The sequence below is a fragment of the Sus scrofa genome, chromosome 3 (assembly GCF_000003025.6).
Source record: "Sus scrofa isolate TJ Tabasco breed Duroc chromosome 3, Sscrofa11.1, whole genome shotgun sequence".
NCBI lineage: Eukaryota > Metazoa > Chordata > Mammalia > Artiodactyla > Suidae > Sus > Sus scrofa.
In genome coordinates, this window is record NC_010445.4 from 76,853,232 (window position 1) to 76,874,991 (window position 21,760).

The following is a 21,760-nucleotide window of genomic DNA, read 5'->3' on the forward strand; positions in this document are numbered from 1 at the left end:
ACTTCCAAACATCTCACTTACATGTAAATATGATAATTATAATTTATATTACATTTGCAAGGGATATTTGCGTGTCATTTTGAGTAGGTAGCATTTTTAAATCACATGAAAGAAAATTAAGATTCATATGTGTCTTCTGAAAAAAAATCTGTAAATTCTGGGTCTTTTGTCATTTTGAAATTGTTTTAAAAGAACGTACAGAACTGGTCAGGGTTGGGAAGAACCTAAGAGGAACTGACTGTCTCTTGTTCTTCAGGTCCATGAAAAACTCCCTGGGGATGGTTTTTGAGTTAGGCTTGGCAGTGGTAAATGTGCATGAAAAGAGCTCAGCTTTAACACAAGAATGAATGCTTTAAGACAAGCTTAGAATGTTGGTAAAGTTGTGCATTTACATAAACAGTCTTTGATTTTACTGCATCTCCAGTTTAAAGTATAATATAGGCTTTCAGAAGTTAAATGATGCATTTTTTTTTTTTTTTAAGGGGAGAATTCCAGTTGGATGCTAGGAAAGGATCATAAAAGCCCTTCGTTGGAGGATTGCTATGAAATAATAATTTGAGATTGGAATTTGAAGGAGAGATTTTTTTCATTGGCAAGAACAAAGGAAAGTTACTTAACTTCCTGTGTTGTTATACAGCAGAAGAGTGAGATTTTCTAGCACAATTCTCTTGAGCTCTCCAAAATGCATATCGCTTATATTTCCTTTCATTCTTTCTTTGGAAGTGGAAGTTCATTGATCCTCAGAGATCACAGGTGGCACTGCCTATCTTATTTTTACAGAATTCTCTCATGTTCAGTGATTCATCAAAAGGTCTCCTGATGTTGGTTGCAGTTTTGGCTTCTGTTAGGCCGTTCATGGGGTTTTCAGGAGCTATGGTCTTCCTCAGTGAGCTGTTATTTTTGGCTGTATTTTTGTTGAGGTAGAACTTACAATACGGTATGTTTTTTATTAATGTGATTTCCTTTTTCTTTTTGCAGTGATTATTTATTCAAGTTACTTCTGATTGGCGACTCTGGGGTTGGAAAGTCTTGCCTCCTTCTTAGGTTTGCAGTAAGTTGAAATCAAATTGCTTTTAAAGAAATTAATGCTGTGTATGTTTTCTAGGTAGATACGAGATTAAATAATTTTATTCCAAATACTAATTATTTCAGAATTTATATATTTAAGGCCTCCAAGTGTACACACATCCCCAGTGATAATCTAAAGTTAAATAGAAGTAGTGCTGTTGCTCTTAAAAGAAGTTTAAGCAAAGTGTGGTTATAAGGTCGGAATGTCTAATACTCTTATCTGTCAAACAGTGTTTCATTCCTTATGTTAATTGGCCTGTGTTGAAAGTCACTTGATGAAAAACAAATCTTCAAGTAAATCTTTAGAAGAATTAAAAAAAGCAGGGCTTGGTACAAACTTTTTGACAATGGGATAGTGTTCTTTCTATATGCTGAAATTTACAAACTAAGAAATAGAATCAACAGTCTCATTCATAGTCTTTATCAACTGCCTTCAAATTTAGCATGTTTTCCTTCTCACTATCTAGATCATTGGTTCTTAAGAGTATTGACCTATGGACATTATGAAGACCTTCCTGGGGTCCATGAGCTCAAAACTACTTTCCTAATAACACTAAACGATTAGTATTTACTAAGCAAATAGTTACTAAGTCAGAAGACATTTGCCTATTTTCACTCTGTTGACCATTACTTTAATAGTGCTAAAGCAGTGGTGGGTAAAACTGCCAGGGCTTTATTAGCACCATGTTGAAGTAGTGCTTAGTCCCAAACTGTACTTACAGTCATGGTATTTATCTCTGTTCACTCACAGGGGTGAAAGAACCAGTTTAACTTAAGAATGTCTTTGATGAAACAGCAAAAATAATTTTTTTCTTTTTTTTATTGAGGTATAGTTGATATATGGGTTTCAGGTGTACAACATGATTCACAATTTTTAAAGGTTATATTCCATTTATATTATTATTAAATATTGGCTATATTCTCTGTATGGTGCAATTTATCCTTCTAGCTTTTTATTTTATACTTAGTTTGTATTTCTTAATCCCATACCCCTATCTTGATCCTTTTCCTTTCCCTCTCTCCACTGGTAACCACTGATTTGTTCCCTATATCTTTTTTGTTATTATTCACTAGTTTTATTTTTTTAGATTCCACATATAAGTGATATCATATAGTATTTGTCTTTCTCTAATTTATTTCACTTAGCGTAATAGCTTCCAGGTCCATCCATGTTGTTGGACATGGCAAAATTTCATTCTTTTTTATGCCTGAGTAGTATTCCTCTGTGTGTGTGTGTGTGTGTGTGTGTGTGTGTGTGTGTGTGTGTGTGTGTGTGTGTGTGTGTATACATCTTCTTTATCCATTCTTCTGTTGATGGACAATTTGGTTGCTTCTAAAAGTGAATACTTTTTAAAAATCTTGATCCTTGAGTGTTTTTTTTTAAACATTCTGTGTGAGGAAACGAAGAGTACACATGAAGTAGTTTTACTGCAGACTGGAGTGTGTTGGTTGTCTTGAGGGAAAGAAAGGCACTTGTATGGTTGTTTCCATTGTGAGCTAATAAACTAGATGCTTTTTTCTTTCTTTTTTTTTTTCCCTTGGCTGTGCCTGTGGCTTTGGAAAGTTCCTGGGCCAGGAATTGAACCCAAGCCGCTATAGTGACAATACCAGATCCTTAACCAACTGCAGCACAGGAGAACTCCCAGCTGCTTTTTTCATTGAACACTTTTTTTTTAATTTGAAAGAAGAACTAACAAACTATAGTTATGTAGAGCTGAGTATTGAGTATACATTTTGTCAGATGAACAGAGACTGTCACTTCAAGGAAAATAGCTGAGAGCACTTGCTGCCTATAATAAATTTAAGCTTTTCGGGGGAAAACTAGAATTTTAGAAAACTTGAAATTCACTGCTGCAAGCTTGATGGCATCTGAAATACTTAATATGATTTTTCTGAGGAGTGGTATTAATGAATATCAATTATATATAATATGTGTGTGTATATAAAATAGTTAAAAATGAAACCATGGAAGTACCAGTAAAACCTAGGTGGCTATTTAATGTTGTATGAAAATATTTTCTAACAGAAAAATATCAGGAAAGAAAGGATTGTTAAATTTGATTGCATTAAAATTAATGTTGAGCACATAAAAATGTTAGAAAACAAATGGTACTAGCAAAAATAGATACATGAGGAAGGGATGATATTCCCAATATGTAAATCTCACTTATACAGTAATAAGAAAAGAATGTTTGTCATAGTGGAAATACGAGCAAATACATGAGCAGGCAGGCCACAAAAGAAATACAAATTGCCAATTAATATGAAAAAATGTTCAATTTTACTTGTAATTAAAAGACTTTAAAGTTAGATACTGCTTTTATTAAATTGACAAAGATTAAAATTAAGAATAGGGAGTTGCTCTTTTGGTGCAGTGGATACAAATCTGACTAGTATCCATGAGGATGTAGGTTCAATCCCTGGCCTTGCTCAGTGGGTTAAGGATTTACCACTGAGAGCTGTGAGCTGTGGTGTATGTTTCAGATGTAGCTCAGATCCTGTGTTGCTGTGGCGTAGGCTGGCAGCTTCAGCTCTGATTCAACCCCTAGCCTGGGAAATTCCTATGCTGTGGCCCTAAAAAGCAAAAAAATGAAAAACAAACAAACAAAAAGAATAAATTCATAGGTTTTTTTGTTTGTTTGTTTTTTGTTTTTTAACACTTTGGCGGCATGCAGAGGTTCCTGGGCCAGGGATTGAACCACACCATAGCAGTGACCCAAACCACTGCAGTGACAAGGCTGGATCCTTAACCTACTATTAAGATCGCCCAATAATTCCTAGTACTAAATCAGCAATTCTAGGAAGGTGGGAAGAATCTGGCATCTCTTGAGGAGGTGGTATTTGTGCTCCAAAGAAAATCCTTTCCAGGATGCCTGTTGATCTAAGTCATAGGCTTTCAGAACTACCTACACAGTAGAATCACCCAGGAAGCATTTTAAAACACTGATTCTAGGACATTCCCCTGTGGTTTAGCGGGTTAAGGATCTGGTGTCGCTACAGCTGTGGTACCGGTTGCACCTGTGGCATGGGTTTGATTCCTGGCCTGGGAACTGCCACAGGTATGGTGAAAAAAAAAAAAAAAAATACTGATTCTTAGACCCCCCCTCAAAATAGAGAAAGGCTACAAAAGGTATGCTGAGGAAATGCATAGTAAGCTTTGGGAGCACAGAGAAAAGAATCTCTTGACTATTACCCAAGGAGTTGGGATATGCTTGGACAATTAGTATTGCCTCAGTTCAAAATTGAAAAATGAATAAAAATTGCCTTGTGACCCAAGGGATGGGGAGTAGGGGGTATGCAGAAAGAGACACTGAGGATTGGGACAGAGGAATGGCATGTGCAGAGGCTCAGAGGCATGTAAGTGAGAGTCATTTAGGGGTTTATAAGAATTCTAACAAAGCACCTCATATGTAGAAGTGCTAGGTGAACATTTACTGCATTAATTTTGTTTTCTGCTCACTTTCTGTAGAACCTGATACTTACTAGACAATTAAAAATTTTAAATTGGAGTTCCCACTGTGGCACAATGAAATCAGCAGCATCTTGGGAGCCCTGGGGTGCAGGTTTGATTCCCCGCCTGGCACAGTGGGTTAAGGATCAGGTGTTGCTGCAGCTGCAACTTAGGTTGCAACTGTGGCTTGGATCTCATCCCTGGCCCAGGAACTCCATTTGCTGCAGGGCAGCCAGAAAAAGGAAAAAAAATTTTAAAACGAAGTAAAAACTTTTAATTTAAAAAACACCTAATAATGATGAGCATTTTGTCAAACTGCATACAATACTTCAAAAATATCTTTTTCCCAGTGAGTCTATGTGTGCATAAATGTGAATGTATGTGATAAGTCAGCCAGTTACCTCTTAATACTTGGAGTTCTCTCTCATCACATTTTTCAGTTTTCTTTAGAGATCTTTCAGTCCCATGATTCAGCTTTATCAAGACTTGCCTGAGGGAATGGGAGGGATCAGGAGCTTGGGCTTATCAGACACAACTTAGAATAGATTTACAAGGAGATCCTGCTGAGTCGCATTGAGAACTATGTCTAGATACTCATATTGCAACAGAACAAAGGGTGGGGGGAAAAATGTATACATGTAAGGATAACTTGATCCCCTTGCTGTACAGTGGGAAAAAATAAATTAAAAAAAATAAAAATAAAAAAATAAAAGACTTGCTTGAGAGTTCCCATCATAGCTCAGTGGAAATGAATCTGAATAGTATCTATGAGGATGCAGGTTTGATCCCTGGCCTTGCTCAGTGAGTTAAGGATCTGGCGTTGCTGTGGTGTGGGCTTGCAGTTACAGCTCCAATGTGACCCCTATTCTGGGAACCTCCGTATGCCACAAGTTCGGCCCTAAAAAGACAAAATAAATAAATAAATAAAAGTGGTTGATTAGAACACACATAAAAAAAAAAAAAGACTAGCCCACAACAGCTTTATTTAATCCCTTTTCCCCTTCTCTTTGTTGGAGTGCCGTAAATACGGATCCCAAGTGTGTCATTTTCCCTTTATACACGTCAGTATGCATTTCTGAGAACTGGACTCTTTCATATAATATACATTTGTTGGTTTACAAAATAAATTTCCCAGGTTGTCTAAGAAGTGTGATGTTACAGTTGGTGTGAATCACAATTCAAGACATGGTTCACACATTCCACTTGATTGTTTTGCCGCTTTTAGTCTCTTAGAGTTTTTCCAACTTTCCTCTTTTTAATTTATGTTTTTTTCATGTCATTTACTTTTTGCAGAAACTGGAGCCCTTGTCCTGTAAATTGTCCAACATTTTAGATTTGTCATCTTGCTTCTCTGTGGTGTCTTTAATTTTGTTCCTTTTTCCCTCATTTTTTCTAATCAGAAGTAGGCCCCAGAGCAGTGCTCTCCTTATAGAAGCTACTAGTTCGTTGTGACTATTTAAATTTAATTGAAATTGAATAGAATAAAAAAAAATTCAGTTCCTTGTTCTCACTAGCCACATAGTAGGACTACTGGCTACAATTTGTAAAACCTATCAGTTTTTTTTTGACAGTGCTGCTTACTAGATTTGGGCTTGTTTAGATTTAAGCTCATCTTTGTTGGCAGAATACTTCTTAGGTGGTGTTTTGTGCCTGATAAGACTGTACAGTGGGTTTGTTTAGGTGGTGAAAGCCTGAACTCTCCATTCACCTATCTTTTCACATTTTTACTTAAAGGAAAAAACTGAGTTTTATTTCCATTATGAGTAAAATAATAGACACTTGAGGGAAAAAAACAGGTGTAATTTTAAAAGCTTAACCTTGGGTTAAACATGATTCACATAAAAACTTGTGCACAGATGTTCATAGCAGCATTATTCATAATAGCCAAAATGTAGAAACCAACCAGATGTCCATGAACTGATGAATGTAAACAAAATGTAGTATATCTATACCTTATACAGTTACTCAGCCATGAATAACATGGAATGAAGTACTGATCCATGTTATGACATGGCTGGACCTTGAAAATTTTATTCTGAGTGAAAGAAGCCATACACAAAAGGCCACACTGTATGATTCCATTGATGTGAAATGTCCAGAACAGACAAATCCATAGAGACATAAAGTAGTTTAGTAGTTTCTTGTGACTAGAGGGAGGAGGAAATGGAGAGTGACTGCTACGGGGTATAGGATTTTCTTTTGGGCTGATGAAAATGTTTTGGAATTAAATAGTGGTGATGGTTGCAGAACCATCTGAATATACTAAAAAATGGACCTGTACATTTTATTTTGCTTTTTAGGGCCGCACCCACAGCATATGGAGGTTCCCAGGCTAGGGGTTGAATCGGAGCTACAGCTTCTGGACTACACCACAGCTTATGGCAACTCAGATCCTTAACCCACTGAGAGAGGTCAGGGATCGAACCCGCAACCTCATGGTTCCTAGTTGGATTTGTTTCCGCTGCACCACGACCGGAACTCCAAAAAGTTTTTTTTTTTTTTAATTTTAGCTTTTTTTTTAGGGCCACACCCATGCCATATGGAGGTACCCAGGCTAGGGATCAAATTGGAGCTGCTGCTGCTGGCCTACACCACAGCCACAGTAGTGCCAGATCCGAGCCACATCTGTGACCTACGGCAGTGCTGGATCCTTAACCTACTGAGCAAGGCCAGGGATCAAACCTGCAACCTCATGGTTCCCAGCTGGATTCGTTTCCGCTGAGCCAAGACGGGAACTCCATGGACTTTGACATTTTGAAAGGGTGAATTTTATGTTTTGTGGATTGTATTTCAATCTTGAAAAGTCATAACCAAGAAATGAAATTGATTTTTCTTAAAAAAATTTGGGAGAGTGACATGATCATAACTTTGTGGTGAATAAATTGGATGCGCTGGAGGAATAAGTGTTCTGCTGATTTGCAGTTGGAAAAATTGGAGCTCCCATTGTGGCTCAGTGGGTTAAGAATCCAACATAGTGTCTGTGAGGATGTGGGTTCAATCCCTGGCCTTGCTCAGTAGGTTAAGGGTCTGGTGTTGCTGTGGCTGTGGCATAGGCAGGCAGCTAGCTGCAGCTCGGATTTGACCCCTAACCTAGGAACTTCCGTATGCCACAGGTGCAGCCCTACAGAAAAAAAGAAAAAAAAAAAATTGGATAAATTATTCATAATCATTGAAAATATAAAACCTTTTTCTATATGTATAAGTATGTAAAGAATTTACCAAGAAATGTTTGGAAAAAGTAAAGAATAGCTATTGAAAAAAATCTTAAGAAGAAACCATTGTTAAATAGCACTTTTCTTCAGAACATGAACTGAGTGCTGGAGCAGGATAAAATGGCTGTTCTCAAAATGTTTGCCTTATAAACTTTATCAGCTTTGTAGATAAAAGTATACAATATATTTCCTTATTTACTCTATTGAACATTCATTTTAATTATTAATTTTCTTTCTCTTCAGGATGATACATATACAGAAAGCTATATCAGCACAATTGGTGTGGATTTCAAAATAAGAACTATAGAGTTAGATGGGAAAACAATCAAACTTCAAATAGTAAGTAATTTTTGAACTAGAAATATTTTTGGAAATTATTTTGGTAAACTTAGAATATATTTGCCATTTTTTTAATGTTAACAAAATTAGAGTATCTTCAGAATCATTCATCTATGATAGAGTGGTAGGTTAAGAATTTAGATTAAAAATGATTTCACTTAGGTTTACCTTCTATGAATGGAATTTTCTATTCATAAAACAGAGAAATACACGTTTGAAGTCAAATTTGGTCCTAGTTCTTTTTCTTGTGCTTTTATCAGCAGGATCCCAGAGGTCTAAGTTGAAGTTTACCTTGTCTTATAGCAAAAGCATAGTGAACAATTTCTTTAATGTCTTTTATTGTGCTTAATACTGTGGAACTTTTCAAGAAACCTAGGAAAGGTTCTCCATATGTGGTTTAGTTGAAGAGTCTTAGATAGTATGTTCCAACTCTGTAGAAAGAGAATTTTGTTAGAAGGGAACTTTGCTTTTTACAGCTCAGAAGATGGATGCTGAGAGATTTAACAACTTGCCTACAACTACTAGCAGAACCATGTGACCCATAGCTCTCTGTTTTCAGTATTTTGTGTCCCTATGCCATCCTCAACCCCTTATCCATCCTTACATCCCCAACCCTCAATTAAATAGAGAGTTGTAGTAGAACCTTATCGTGGGTCTGGCTACTACCAGTGTGGACATATCTGTGGTCTTGAAAAAAATTAATCTCTGAGTATCTTTCAGAGTTGGTTATTACTATGAGGTAACATAGAAAACAAGTGACTTTTCTCTTCATGTAATTGATATCATCCTGAACTGGAAGTTCTGAATTTGGAGTTAGAAAACTTGGATCTGTGGTCTTCATTCCATTTATTGGTTAGTCATAGTTAAACCTTACTTCAACCCTTTTCCTGAGCCTCAGTTTTCTAAAATGAGTGTGATGATACCTGGTTCACTAATAAGGTAGTTGTGAGAACCAAATCTATAGTGCTGTGTATGTGTATATGGTAATGTATGTGAAAGTCCTTTTTAAACTTTTGGGCAGTATACAGATGTTACTGATGATATGTCATACCCAGATAAAGTGGATATTTGATGGGTTATTATTTTTTTATTTGCTCCCTTTCTTTCGTGACTCTGATAAGGAAAAGAAAGGAACCCTACAAAAGAATTATGGATTTTGTTACAAGTGAACACCTTTAATACCCGAAATTAGGATTTGCAGGGATGTAGTTATCAGAGATGGCTTGAAATACTTGGAACCAGTAGAGATTATTTTCTATATTGATTTTTCCCGTTGTATGTAGAGTGCCAGCTTGGCACCATAAAAAATATTTCAGAAAGATGCACTCAAGCCTCTAACTGTTCATGTGAAATGATTGTGTGATCATTGGCCTCCATACGATTTGAATATGTTTTTGTTAAACATTTATAATATAGTGTGACTTTGCTGTGGCTAGGAAGGGATCTTACAGGTCACTTAGTCTTCTTTCATCTTCAAGGAAGAATTTCCTTTCTCTATCTGGTGCCTTTTTTTTTTTTTTAACATTTCTGGGAAGCTCACCATTTTTCAAAGCAGTCAGTTATTTATAAATAACCTCTAATTGTTAATTCTTTACACTGAGCCAAAGCCAGTTTTCTTTAACTTCTGTTTCTTATTTCTCTGCCTTTTGCAGCTGCCTTAATGAGATTAAATTAATTCCTTTTCTTTTGGCAGCCTGACATTTACATTAATCTTATCACAACTTTCTACTTCTGAAGTCAGTGGTTCCTTTTGGAGCATGTTCTCAGAACCTTTCACAATTTGAGTAACACTTGCATTTTACAAGTGCCTTTTATTAAAATATGATTCCTAAAATCAAATACAAGATATAGTCCAGCCAGTGTAGACTACATGGGGTAAATATTTCCTTATTTTCTCTTGGACTTCAGGGACTCATTACATTTTCTCATCTTTGACCCATTCAGGAACATAAAACGAAAATCAGAGTTTATTGCATTTGCTATCTCAAAAACCCACCAAAAACCTTAAGTTTGGATCTTAAGGGTTTTGGTGGGTTTTTGGTTTTGTCTTATATTTTGTGACTGAGGTTTTAAAAATCTTAAATGCGAGACTTTACGTTTAAGCCTGTTAACATATCACCTTGCCAGGCCTGAGTTATCCTTCCAAGTTCTCTAGGTCTTTCAAAATGATTTGGTTTATCTATATTTTAATTTTCTTTTCTGCTTTTCCTGTTCAAGTGTGCCATCTGGGTCTTTATCAGAGTTAGTGATTACAGAGTATTCAGCAGTGCAGGGCATGTACAGAGTCCAGTCCCGTACCATGAAAGGCTTCTTTCTTTGACAGTGTATTCATTCATGAAGCTTTATGGAAATGATTACATTATGCCAGGCATTCAGATAGGGCAGGGATGAGTGAAACAGCCCTGTAGGAGGAGGTCCAGTTTTAGTAGAAGAGACCCGCATGGGAAAATCAGTTACTCTGGATTTTACTCTCTGGATGCCACTGCTCAGTAAGCTACAATTCTTTGTTAAAGCATTTACTCAGAAAGTTCTTTTCTTTCTGTTTTGTGGAACAGGTTGGTAGGTGGAGAAGAGAAGGGAATTAGTATTTTATGGAGCAGTTTGTATAGTCAGGCATTGTTGCTAATAAGCACTTTACAAACATTAGTTCATTTAAACTTAAACTTATGTAAGTAAGGTGAGTGATATCTGGAATTTTTATATGAAGATAACTGTTAGGTGACTCCTCCTAGCATTAAACCAGGAACCTAGCTTTGATGTTTTGAAGTCACACTGGCTTAACTACAGACCTCATGCTTCTCCAAGGATATCTTGAAAGACTTAAGGCTTCTTATTGATACAGTAGATCTACAGTCTTCTGACTCTTATGCTAGTACTTTCGATGTAAAAGGTAATGAAACTGTGGTGGCTCGTTTTTGTTTGATGAACAATTGTTAACATATTACCTTATTTGCTTATTATTTGCCCCCTCTCCCCAGTATGTTAAAGGAAAATATAGATGTTTTACCCCAAAAATAGTAATTATGCATCTCTATTTTATTATGTAATAACCACTGTTATCACATCCAACAAAACTGACACTAATACTTTAATGTTATCTAATATCTGGTCTGTATTCAAATTTCCCCAAAAGTACAACTTATTTTTAACAGCTAAGACCCAAGCTTGGTTGGGTCTTAGAAAAGGAAGTGATTTCACTGAGTGCTCTGGAACTTTTTTTTTTTTTTTTTTTTTTCCATTTAGGATGTTAGTGGGGATCAATGTCAAGTTCACAGATATATTCCAAAATTTAATAATTTCTTCCTCCTAAAAGGCTGTTAAATCTTAATCTCCACTTGTATTAGGCTTCAAGTACATTTTTTCTTTTTTAAACAGTAACCATTAAGTAACCAGTCTATTATGTTCCCAGGAATCAAAATGTTATTTTTTTACCAGTATCTTTTAGTGGAGTAGGAAGCTATTCTAAACAATTTTTTTTTTTTAAGAAAAGGACATTGTATAGGAGCAGTTTAAACAAAATTCTTGTCACCCTTTTTAAAATCTAACAATTGAGTTTTCCTGATGTTTTTAATAGTTTCTTTAAACTCAGAACCTTAATGTAGCAATGTATTTGTTTCCAGTGTTTGAGCCTAAATGGTTGAGGTGTGGTAAATTGCTCTCAAAAAGAATTTTTTAGAAGTATCTGGGCTCTTTCTTACATTGTTTCCCCTAGATTAAGATAATTGTTCCTGAGATGGTTAAAGTGCTGTTTTGGTAGTTAATCTGAATTGGGTCTTTTTCAGTGCTTTCCATGATGATAAAATATGCTAGCAGGTGATTTTCATCAATGCATGAGAGTTGTACTGTGTTACAGGGGCATTAGACACTAGCTTTCCTAATACCAAGTCAGCCTGTAAAATGATGCTGAAGGCTGTAGAGAATATGAAAAGTATGACATAGTTCCTGACCTCAAAGAGCTTATAATTACAATATTGGTAGCATTATTGCAAGCGAAATTATAGGCATTCCCTTCTTTTCTGGACCTTCAGGTATTTGGCAGTTACTGGGCAATTTAGTAGTGTGAGTACAGAGAGCTAATGCATCCATGTCAAATCCTGATAATCACAACTATGTGAATGAAACCATCTCCCTCTTCCTGTCCTTTTCCCCAACTGTTAATGGAATGTGGATTTCTTGATTGTTTTGTAACAGTGGGACACAGCAGGCCAAGAAAGATTTCGAACAATCACCTCCAGTTACTACAGAGGAGCCCATGGCATCATAGTTGTGTATGATGTGACAGATCAGGTAAGTTCCAGGAGAAAACTGTTACACTGATAGTTATTATTTTGATAAATAAATATCAGATTATTTTACTTTGCATATGTCCACCCCTAATTGTTAATCACATAAAAAAATGTTTCAAAGCAATACTCTTATGAACAAGTTTATTGTTATTTTTCTCTCCTCCATCATTTGAATATCTAATGATTTGGTCAACCAGAATTTCCTATTCTTTTCCTTTAGTAAATGGAAGATTTAGTAATGGGTTTTAGATTTGCTTTCAAGGGACCCAAGGTATATTATCAATTAAATGATTGTTTTGGCAGGAGTCTGTAGGGAATTGGGGTTGCTTGGTTTATACTGTGTTCTTGGTGCTATGTATTTACAGTAATTTGCCTGGTAATTAGCCCTGTCAGAATTGCCAAAAGTAATATTAGGGGTCTCTGCCTGGGGAGTATGTGGTTCAGAAATAGGATGAGCTTTGAGGAAGGTTTTAATAAGAGGTCAGTGATTATCTAAAGATTAGCTGTTGAAAGAAAGTAGGGGGATGTGGAGATAGTGTGAAGAATGTGGTCCAAGGGCCATAATTATTCTTTTGAATTATAGACTTTATTTTTTATTTATTTATTCTTTTGTCTTTTTGCCTTTTCTATGACCACTCCCGCGGCATATGGAGGTTCCCAGGCTAGGGGTCGAATTGAAGCTGTAGCCACCAGCCTACACCAGAGCCACAGCAACGTGGGATCCAAGCCGCGTCTGCAACCTACACCACAGCTCAAGGCAAGACCAGATCCTTAACCCACTGAGCAAGGCCAGGGATCAAACATGCAACCTCATGGTTCCTAGTTGGGTTCGTTAACCATTACGCCACCAAGGAAACTCCTGAATTATAGACTTTAGATTCAATTCTTAGGAGTATTGGGTGAGTGACAGCAACATGAAGGAAAAAATGTTGCAAAATTAAAAAAAAATCTCAAGTCATTACAATGTAGTATTTTAAAATGAAAATTCTGAAGTTCCCACTGGGGTGCAACAGAATCAGTAGCATCTTGGGAGCCCTGGCTGGCAGGTTTGATGCCTGGACTAGCACAGTGGGCTTAAGGAGCCAGCATTGCTGCAGGTGCAGCTTACAACTGTAGCTGGGATCTGATCTCTGACCCTATATGCTGTGGGGCAGCCAAAAGAGGAAAAAAAAAATTTTCTTCTGCCTTGGAGTTCCCACTGTGGTTCAGCAGGTTAAGAACCTGACATAGTGTCCATGAGGATGCAGGTTTTATCCCTGGCCTTGCTCAGTGGGTTAAGGATCTGGCATTGTTGCAAGCTGTGTTGTAGGTCACACATGTGGCTCAGACCCATCATGGGTGTGGCCAGCAGCTGCAGCTCCTAATCAGCCCCTAGCCTCGGAACTTCTATATGCCACATATGTTGCAGGTGCAGTCCTAAAAAGAAAAAAAAGATCCCCTGAAGTGTAACTGTAGGAGTTACCTTGTGGCATAGTGGGTTAAGGATTGGCATCACTGCAGAGGCTTAGGTTACTGCTGTGGCCTGGGTTAAATCCCTGGCCTGGGGATTTCCACGTGCTGGAGGTGCAAAAATATGATTGTGGAAGAGAAAACAAGCATCTTTACTTTGGACCCACTTAAAATCTTTTGCTGTCTTTAGTAGTAACACTTCGTAGGCTATCCTAAACCAAAATTTTGTCACATTTCAAATACCAGGTTTTGTAGTACATTTAAATTGCATATTCCAAAACAGTTGGATTTGCCTGAGCTGTATTTCCCTTGTAAATAAGGCATTTTCATCCCCAAGCCTTCAGACTCTTAATTTCTTAATTCATACAGGTATTACCATCGTTTAATGTTAGTTCACTTCTTTCCCAGCACTAGAGGTTTTTTTGTAGCTAGATTGTCTCACTGGCTCTTCTTAGGTCAGCCTAGATACTTCTGTTTATCACTTGCTTCATTAGAACCCTTATGTCCCAAAGTAATTGTCTTTACAATGTTTCTTTTTAGGAGTCCTTCAATAACGTTAAACAGTGGCTACAAGAAATAGATCGTTATGCCAGTGAAAACGTCAACAAGTTGTTGGTAGGGAACAAATGTGATTTGACCACAAAGAAAGTAGTAGACTACACAACAGCAAAGGTATGTTCAAAGTTGGATTTTCAAACTGAAATAGAAGGTTCTGAATCTGAATTATATGTGGGTGTGGAGTCATCTAGTGGCCACAACCACCTTAGCTTTTAAAATGCCTGCACTAGAACACATGATAATTTGTGCCGTGTCTCTTTGGATTCAGTAAACTTAGTCCTTCGTCATTCCTCATTTCAGATGATAGGATGCACTAAGTAAAAAGGTTTTTTCAGTGTTAACTGTGCCTTATATATTTTCTTAGGAATTTGCTGATTCCCTTGGAATTCCATTTTTGGAAACCAGTGCTAAGAATGCAACGAATGTAGAACAGTCTTTCATGACGATGGCAGCTGAGATTAAAAAACGAATGGGTCCTGGAGCAACAGCTGGCGGTGCAGAGAAGTCCAATGTTAAAATTCAGAGCACTCCAGTCAAGCAGTCAGGTGGAGGTTGCTGCTAAAATTCACCTCCGTCCTTTTCTCACAGCAATGAATTTGCAATCTGAACCCAAGTGAAAAAACAAAATTGCCTGAATTGTACTGTATGTAGCTGCACTACAACAGATTCTTACCGTCTCCACAAAGGTCAGAGATTGTAAATGGTCAATACTGACTTTTTTTTTATTCCCTTGACTCAAGACAGCTAACTTCATTTTCAGAACTGTTTTAAACCTTTGTGTGCTGGTTTATAAAATAATGTGTGTAATCCTTGTTGCTTTCCTGATACCAGACTGTTTCCCGTGGTTGGTTAGAATATATTTTGTTTTGATGTTTATATTGGCATGTTTAGATGTCAGGTTTAGTCTTCTGAAGATGAAGTTCAGCCATTTTGTATCAAACAGCACAACCAGTGTCTGTCACTTTCCATGCATAAAGTTTAGTGAGATGTTATATGTAAGATCTGATTTGCTAGTTCTTCCTTGTAGAGTTATAAATGGAAAGATTACACTATCTGATTAATAGTTTCTTCATACTCTGCATATAATTTGTGGCTGCAGAATATTGTAATTTGTTGCACACTATGTAACAAGACAACTGAAGATATGTTTAATAAATATTGTACTTATTGGAAGTAATATCAAACTGTATGGTGATAAGTATTGTTTTACTTCTTATGGCTAAAGGGAAAGAGCCTTGCATTATACTCAAAACAGCCATTTGTGTGTGCAACCAGGGCACTGTAGACCTATCTTAGAGCAGCATCCAATTTATGCTTTTCAGGTAATACACCCAATAAATGACCTAGGGAGGCTTCTGTGCTGCATAGGGATTTAACCAAGCTTAGTGGTTCAGGGAGATTAAATTGTATGAAAATAAATTTAGAATGTATGCTATCTAGCCTATTATCTCTGATCCTTCTCTTAAACCATTTGAAATACTTCATGATCAACATTTTGTTAATTCTTCTGTGGTTGAGGTGGAGAGCAGTACACTGTTCCTGATTGGCAGATTATTAAACTAACTTGTGTGCTAATATTTTTTTCTTCCAAGCTCAAAGTTAGATGTCAACTCTTTTATCCTCCACAATCGTGTAACTTAGGTTGGAGGAGAGTCAAAGCATTGAAGTAGATAGCAGGAAATTTACTATCGGCCCTAATTTTAGACATTTTATCCCTTAAAATTAGCTGAAAACATGAATGCTGGGTGGGAATGAGAGAAATATATTTATTTCAGTCGAATTTTGCACATGTGAAAATTTTGTTAACTAGGACAGTAATGATCCTAAGGTTTGTTTTTATTGTGGGAACAAAAATCTTTTGCTAACACTGGCATTTTAAAGTGAAAGTAGTCAAAGATTGTTTCCTTGGGGTTCAAGTAGCAGCCAAAACATTCTTTACTTAGGGGCTTGGGATGTGGCTGTTGGCAACACATTTTATGGTGGGGTCTTTAATTCAGTGATAAAATTTAAACTAAGAACAAGCCAAAAATTACAGGTTTCTTTATTTTCACTAAACAGGCAACTGAAATACATGGTACAAAAATAAGTGGTAAGATTATTGTAAAATGAAATGGACAGAATAAATATTCAATTTAATTTTCCATCTATGAGAATTTCACAATAAAATTACAGTTTACTTTGTATTATAGACGTGCTTGTTGGATCTATTCATCCTCACATAAGGCAACTGAAAAATTCCTCAAGTTACCAACAGTTATTTGGGTGAAGTTTTCTTTGATGCTTCAAATGGTTTGGGTTTTTTTTGCCTTATCAATTCAGTATAATGGGGGAAAGAATCTGGAAACTATTTTTTAAAGTAGATGATACAAATGTTAAACAATGTGATGCACTTCCCTTTTATAAACTGTCAGCTTATTCTTGGTGAATCATCAAAAAACATAAATTTAAGATGTAAGCATATTCACATAATGACTTACTTAGTTTTGAAAATTCTAGTGTTCTTTCCCAGTGGCAACTGAGACTAGGGCTTACTGCAAGACGCTTCAGCATGCTTCACTATTTGCTATTATGAACTTGCCAATAAATGCAGTTTTGAAACTATATATATTCCCATTCCTACCCCCATTTTCAAGTACAGACATTTCAAGCTACTGTGGGCATTAATAATCTGTTCACTCGGGGAGGAAATTATTGCTTATCTTACTTCAAATGTAAGTGGCTGCCATGAATTAATCAGCTTACGGAAGTGGAGTGTTCTAAACCTAAGCAGTCACAATCTCTGGGAAATCCTTGCAGAATGATAGCCATTCTGGTCTGAGCAGTAAGTAATCCCTGTTCTTTGACCCTGGACCAAAATTTCCTTCAGCATACACGTTGCCATTGGAGCATATTTTACATCAGCCCTTCTTTATGTTCCCATCTAAGCTTCAAAATGGCCCTGTATTGACACCACATGGGGCTCCACAAGAACCCAGGTTTTCAAACTGCCAATCCAGCTGCAGTACTGCCACTTTCCTATGGAGTTAATTTCTACTAATTCGGGGGGACTACTAGGAAGTTGTATTACAGGTAAACTTGGGATTTCATAACCACACGTTATGTCACTACAAGTCACTGCTGTTCTAAGGCTAAATATGTACCACAGTGAATCTAACTTGGCCAGGCCTGCTTATGGAATGCTCCTGGCAGTATCTTCCTAGGTGGAGACAGTTTGAGTTTCAAGGGAGGTTTTAAACTTCTAAAGATATCATTAACAGTTGTGTTGATACTCTTCATGGCATTCACAACGAGCTAAAGTAGGCACCTTCAGTCACACCTTATCTCAAAGGAAGTGAACAAAAATATCTTAGATCATCTCTAGGTAAAGTTGTACTTTCCTGGGAACCAGGGTACTCTGAAATAAAATATTCTGTGAAAATTTCTGTCAGTTGAAACATTATTAGATTGAATAGAAGAATGGCATATTTAGCAATCAGTAGCTGTAAAATAACATTATAATTACTAGGCTGAATAGGAGAATGGCATATTTAGCATTCAACAGCTATAAAATACCGTTGGCCAGTCTGTTTCTATAGGGTTGTAATCAGTTTTTTTTGCCAGCTAGTAAATTTATTTTCTAGCCTATTAAATGTTATGCCTATTAAATGTCAGTAAATAAACGGGCTTAACTCCCAAGGGCTATACTGTAACATACTGGAAAGGCAAGTACCAATTTATAGCCACATTAAAGAGAAGGTGAAATAGAACAATTTAAGAATAGAAACCATTAGACGTGTCTTTTTAACCAATTCTACCCTCTTTAGACTATCTTACGTACAATTTTTTGCTAGGGAGGTGTTTTGTTTTGCCTTTTTAAATTTCACTATGTATGGAACCAAGGTTACAGTGGAGATGGTGGAATCATAATATACCATTTAGTTCTGGTCATGCCCTTTGGCATTATGGTAAAATCATACCAGAGTAGCAGAGGCACTTAAAATACTGCATTTTATATAGGTGCTTTTGAATTTTACACAGTTTTGCTTCATAGTTATTCTTTAAATATTATAACTTAACAGTTTACTTCTGGCATAAACTCTGAAAAATTTTAAAGCAGAAAAGTCACATTTAATAATAAATAGCATTTTAGTTCACATAGAGGTGAGTGAGATGGTATTAAGATTATGTGGCTCAGCCCCTGAAACTAAAGTCCCAAACTTCCTTTACAGAGAATAATTTTATATGTTTTGTTCTGAGGGGATATCAGAAATCTGCTTTATGAGAATAACTGTTCTACTGTTACCTTCTCCAGGGTGAGGTAACTTGTTTATAAATTTAAAAGATCTTCCTTTTTTAAGCATTCTCCTCAAATGAGAATCTGGAATTTGAAAAAAAGATTGTCTCACATACTTAAATGTGAAAAACTCCTCTAAATTTTAGCCCACTGTAATGCTAAGTAAAAAACATATGGGGAAAGTGCTTTCCCCTTCTCACATTCATTCGTGGCCCAATAAACTTTTTTAAGTGCTTTCTTGTTTTTGTAGAATCTGTGGTTACCAGCAATAGCTGATCATTTTGCTTTAAAAATCCATACAACTGATTTTAAATAGCTGATCCATAGATTCTTTTTTCCTACAGGGTACTTACTTGTCAACTCCCAAAGCAGCAAAGAATTCCCTTTTTTTCCTTCGCTGTCAACAGCCTTAGCTTCTGTAGTTAACCAGGGTGTGTGATCCTACCCATGCCCTCCCCTGACCTCGGACTACTCTTTGAAGGGAGAGTAGGAACAGAGGGCTGCCTCCTCCTTGAGGTTCCTTTTTAGGTGGATACCTCGTCCACAGCCCAGCTAAAGTTTAAGGGCAGTTCCCTATCACATTTCCCTTTAAGATATTAGGCAGGCAGGCAGATGGAGCCCTGAGCACTTAAGATGATAAAAGTACCCTAACAGTCCATAACAGTCCAAAGTAATTTGTAGAGGTTCTATTTGTTCAGAACTTTCTATTAATTTGGAGAGTTAAAGTCTCTTCTAGTCTTCAAAGAGGGATTTATAAGCCTAAGCTTCATTTTATGAAAAGACCCAAGTTCCTGGCCCACCAGTCATTTTTTTCAGTCTCTTGGGTCCTCTCGTTTGCCTGAGAATACCAAGTATTTGGTACCTTCTTCCTCATACCAGCCTTCTTTAAATGATCTCAGCAGGTGGACTAGTTTAGGAGCTCTGTAACTGGACAGAGGGGGAGAAAAGACCCGTAAGCCTTATAGAATTACTTTATCAAAAACCGCAAAACTACATGCTCTATTGCAGGGAAGCACCAAAGGAAAACCTTAATTTGGAAGGATTCATTTTAAATAAAAATAGTAGCTCAATAGCCCCTACTTCAGGGAAGAGAAAGGCATTTTAAAGCTAGTACATCAGAGTTAAGTTTCCCCCTTGATGTCAGTGTAAAATGGCTCTTACAAGGACTTCTGGAAGTTTCCCACTAGCCAAGTCTTGGCTGACAGATTATATCTCTGGCTGAGAAGATGCCTGAAAGAGAAAAAGCAGCATCTGTTACAGGTGGAATGCTGCAGAAGAAATGACAGGGCAGTCACCTGCATTCATTTTAGAATTAAAATGACTACTGCTTAGATTTGATGGAAATATAGGGACTCTCTGCTATTGACATGCCTGGATTTTATCTTTTACCTTCTTTTGTCTACAGAGAATTCTCACCCAGGAAGTCTATGAGTTAAACACCAGGTTTTGGCTGGAGGAGAGGAAGCTTCAGAGCAAGTCTGCTCCAGTTGTGGAATCATGTTGGGCAATGGTAACGCCCACTTAAAGCTGTAGTGTTGAGTCTCTGAGGCATGGTGTTTCCATGTCTCCCCCAGCCCTCTTCAGAAGGGAGTGGTGTGGGAAGGTCACCGGGAAGCTCCCAGTGAGCCTTCTCTGGGAAAAGAGGTGTCGGGGAGTTAGTTATCAGCAACTCTGGATCCCTGTGGGCACCTGGTGCTGTCAAGAGTTACTCAGCAGTGGAACACCAAATGAGCTGGGTGAGAGGAGTCTACGTAAAGGGGGCAGCCTATACTGGAGAAGCATGTGTGTGCAGACATAAAAAGTAGGTATCGATGACTTCTGCAGTCATGCTTGCGGGCAATGGGTCTGCCACAGAAAATTGAAGTGCAGAGCACCCCAGTCGTCAGCAAGCTCAGGGGTGAAGCTGAGTGATGGAAAGCACCACACTGAGCTGTAGTTACCACAGGAAGACCCCCAATCTTCTTCCTGGCCATGTCAGAATCTCTCTTTTTCAGGTCCAGGGGCTTCTCCTAGCCTTTCATTTGTTTCAGTAGCTCTTAGCTCAACAAACTTCTAGGAATCCACCACCTGCTGGAGCAGGAGCTCTGTACCTTATCCAGCACTGGGGTCCGAGGACAGTTTTTCTTCTCTTGGGTTGCTCTACCTACCAGGCTAATCCCCTTCACACTGGCGCTCCTGTGTGCCATGGGCGTGCCGTCAGGGACGAGGGTGCAGCCAGCCAGCCTGTCCAGGGAGGCTAAGATGGTGTCGTACAGGTGATCCGCGTGGCTCTCCAGCTCGCTGGGCTGCCTGGAGATCCTCCCGAGGATGTCCTTTAACACTAACACACGAGGGTTACAGAAGTCAGGCCCAAGAAACAACAGTAAGTATGCTTTTAAAAGAGCATACGAGGATGTAGTACTTTATACAACACAGGAACATGGCAATAGTTTCAAAATGTCTGCTTTTTTTTTTTCTTTTTTTCCTCAACAGTGACTCCCTAGGCACTAATGCACTAGAGGATCTACGGTAAATTGTGATTAAAGCTGAGAAAATTGCCATGAGCTGTGGTGTAGGTTGCAGACGCGGCTCGGATCCTGCGTTGCTGTGGCTCTGGCGTAGGCTGGCAGCTACAGCTCCGATTAGACCCCTAGCCTGGGAACCTCCATATGCCGTGGGAGTGGCCCAAGAAATGGCAAAAAGACAAAAAAGACCAAAAAAAAAAAAAGCTGAGAAAAGAGGTTCACTGGCTCCACTTGGAAGGACATACTTCACAAAAAGGCACAGAGACATGGTTATCTGGTGCCTGGTATGATCCGACTTTTAGAGATAAGGCCCAGGGTGCACACCCAAATCCTGTGGGGCAGGAGTCTGAAGTGAAACAAAGCAACATGTCAAAATTAGGACCTGGTTCTAATCAGGTCCTATCAGCTTCTGTAGGCTGTGGGACTGTCTTTTCACAAGTGTATGAGTGGTCTGGTAATATAATATGGGAAGGCCCATCAACCGTTTTTTGCAAATCCTAAATGAACGGACTTCAAAAGAAAATGACCTGGAAGCAGGCTAGGACAAAACGGTTAGTGAGGCCAAGATTCCGTCCCCCACAGGCCAAGTGTTCATCTGAGGAAGGGATGGGCTACGTTCA

At 37.8% G+C, this 21,760-nt stretch overlaps 2 protein-coding genes across 4 annotated transcripts in view; one reads left to right on the forward strand and one right to left on the reverse strand.

The window, feature by feature from the left end:
• RAB1A (RAB1A, member RAS oncogene family) overlaps positions 1 to 14,925 on the forward strand; it is a 30,484-nt gene extending 15,559 nt beyond the window's left edge. Inside the window, 5 exon segments of the mRNA NM_001031787.1 lie at positions 979 to 1,051; positions 7,975 to 8,070; positions 12,262 to 12,357; positions 14,346 to 14,477; positions 14,728 to 14,925. Coding sequence (NP_001026957.1) covers positions 979 to 1,051; positions 7,975 to 8,070; positions 12,262 to 12,357; positions 14,346 to 14,477; positions 14,728 to 14,925 — 595 coding nt within the window.
• The window catches only part of CEP68 (centrosomal protein 68), a 63,324-nt gene continuing 57,682 nt past the window's right edge, over positions 16,119 to 21,760 (reverse strand). For 2 of the 3 annotated variants that reach the window (XM_021087449.1, XM_021087447.1), the window contains exons 6-7: positions 20,784 to 20,956; positions 16,362 to 19,866 (exon numbers count right to left, since the gene is read on the reverse strand). In XM_021087449.1, the coding sequence (XP_020943108.1) occupies positions 19,843 to 19,866; positions 20,784 to 20,956 (197 nt within the window). In that variant the 3' untranslated portion in view covers positions 16,362 to 19,842. Of the gene's footprint in view, positions 19,867 to 20,783; positions 20,957 to 21,760 lie in introns of all 3 variants that reach the window. The other variant, XM_021087448.1, reaches the window with a different exon arrangement.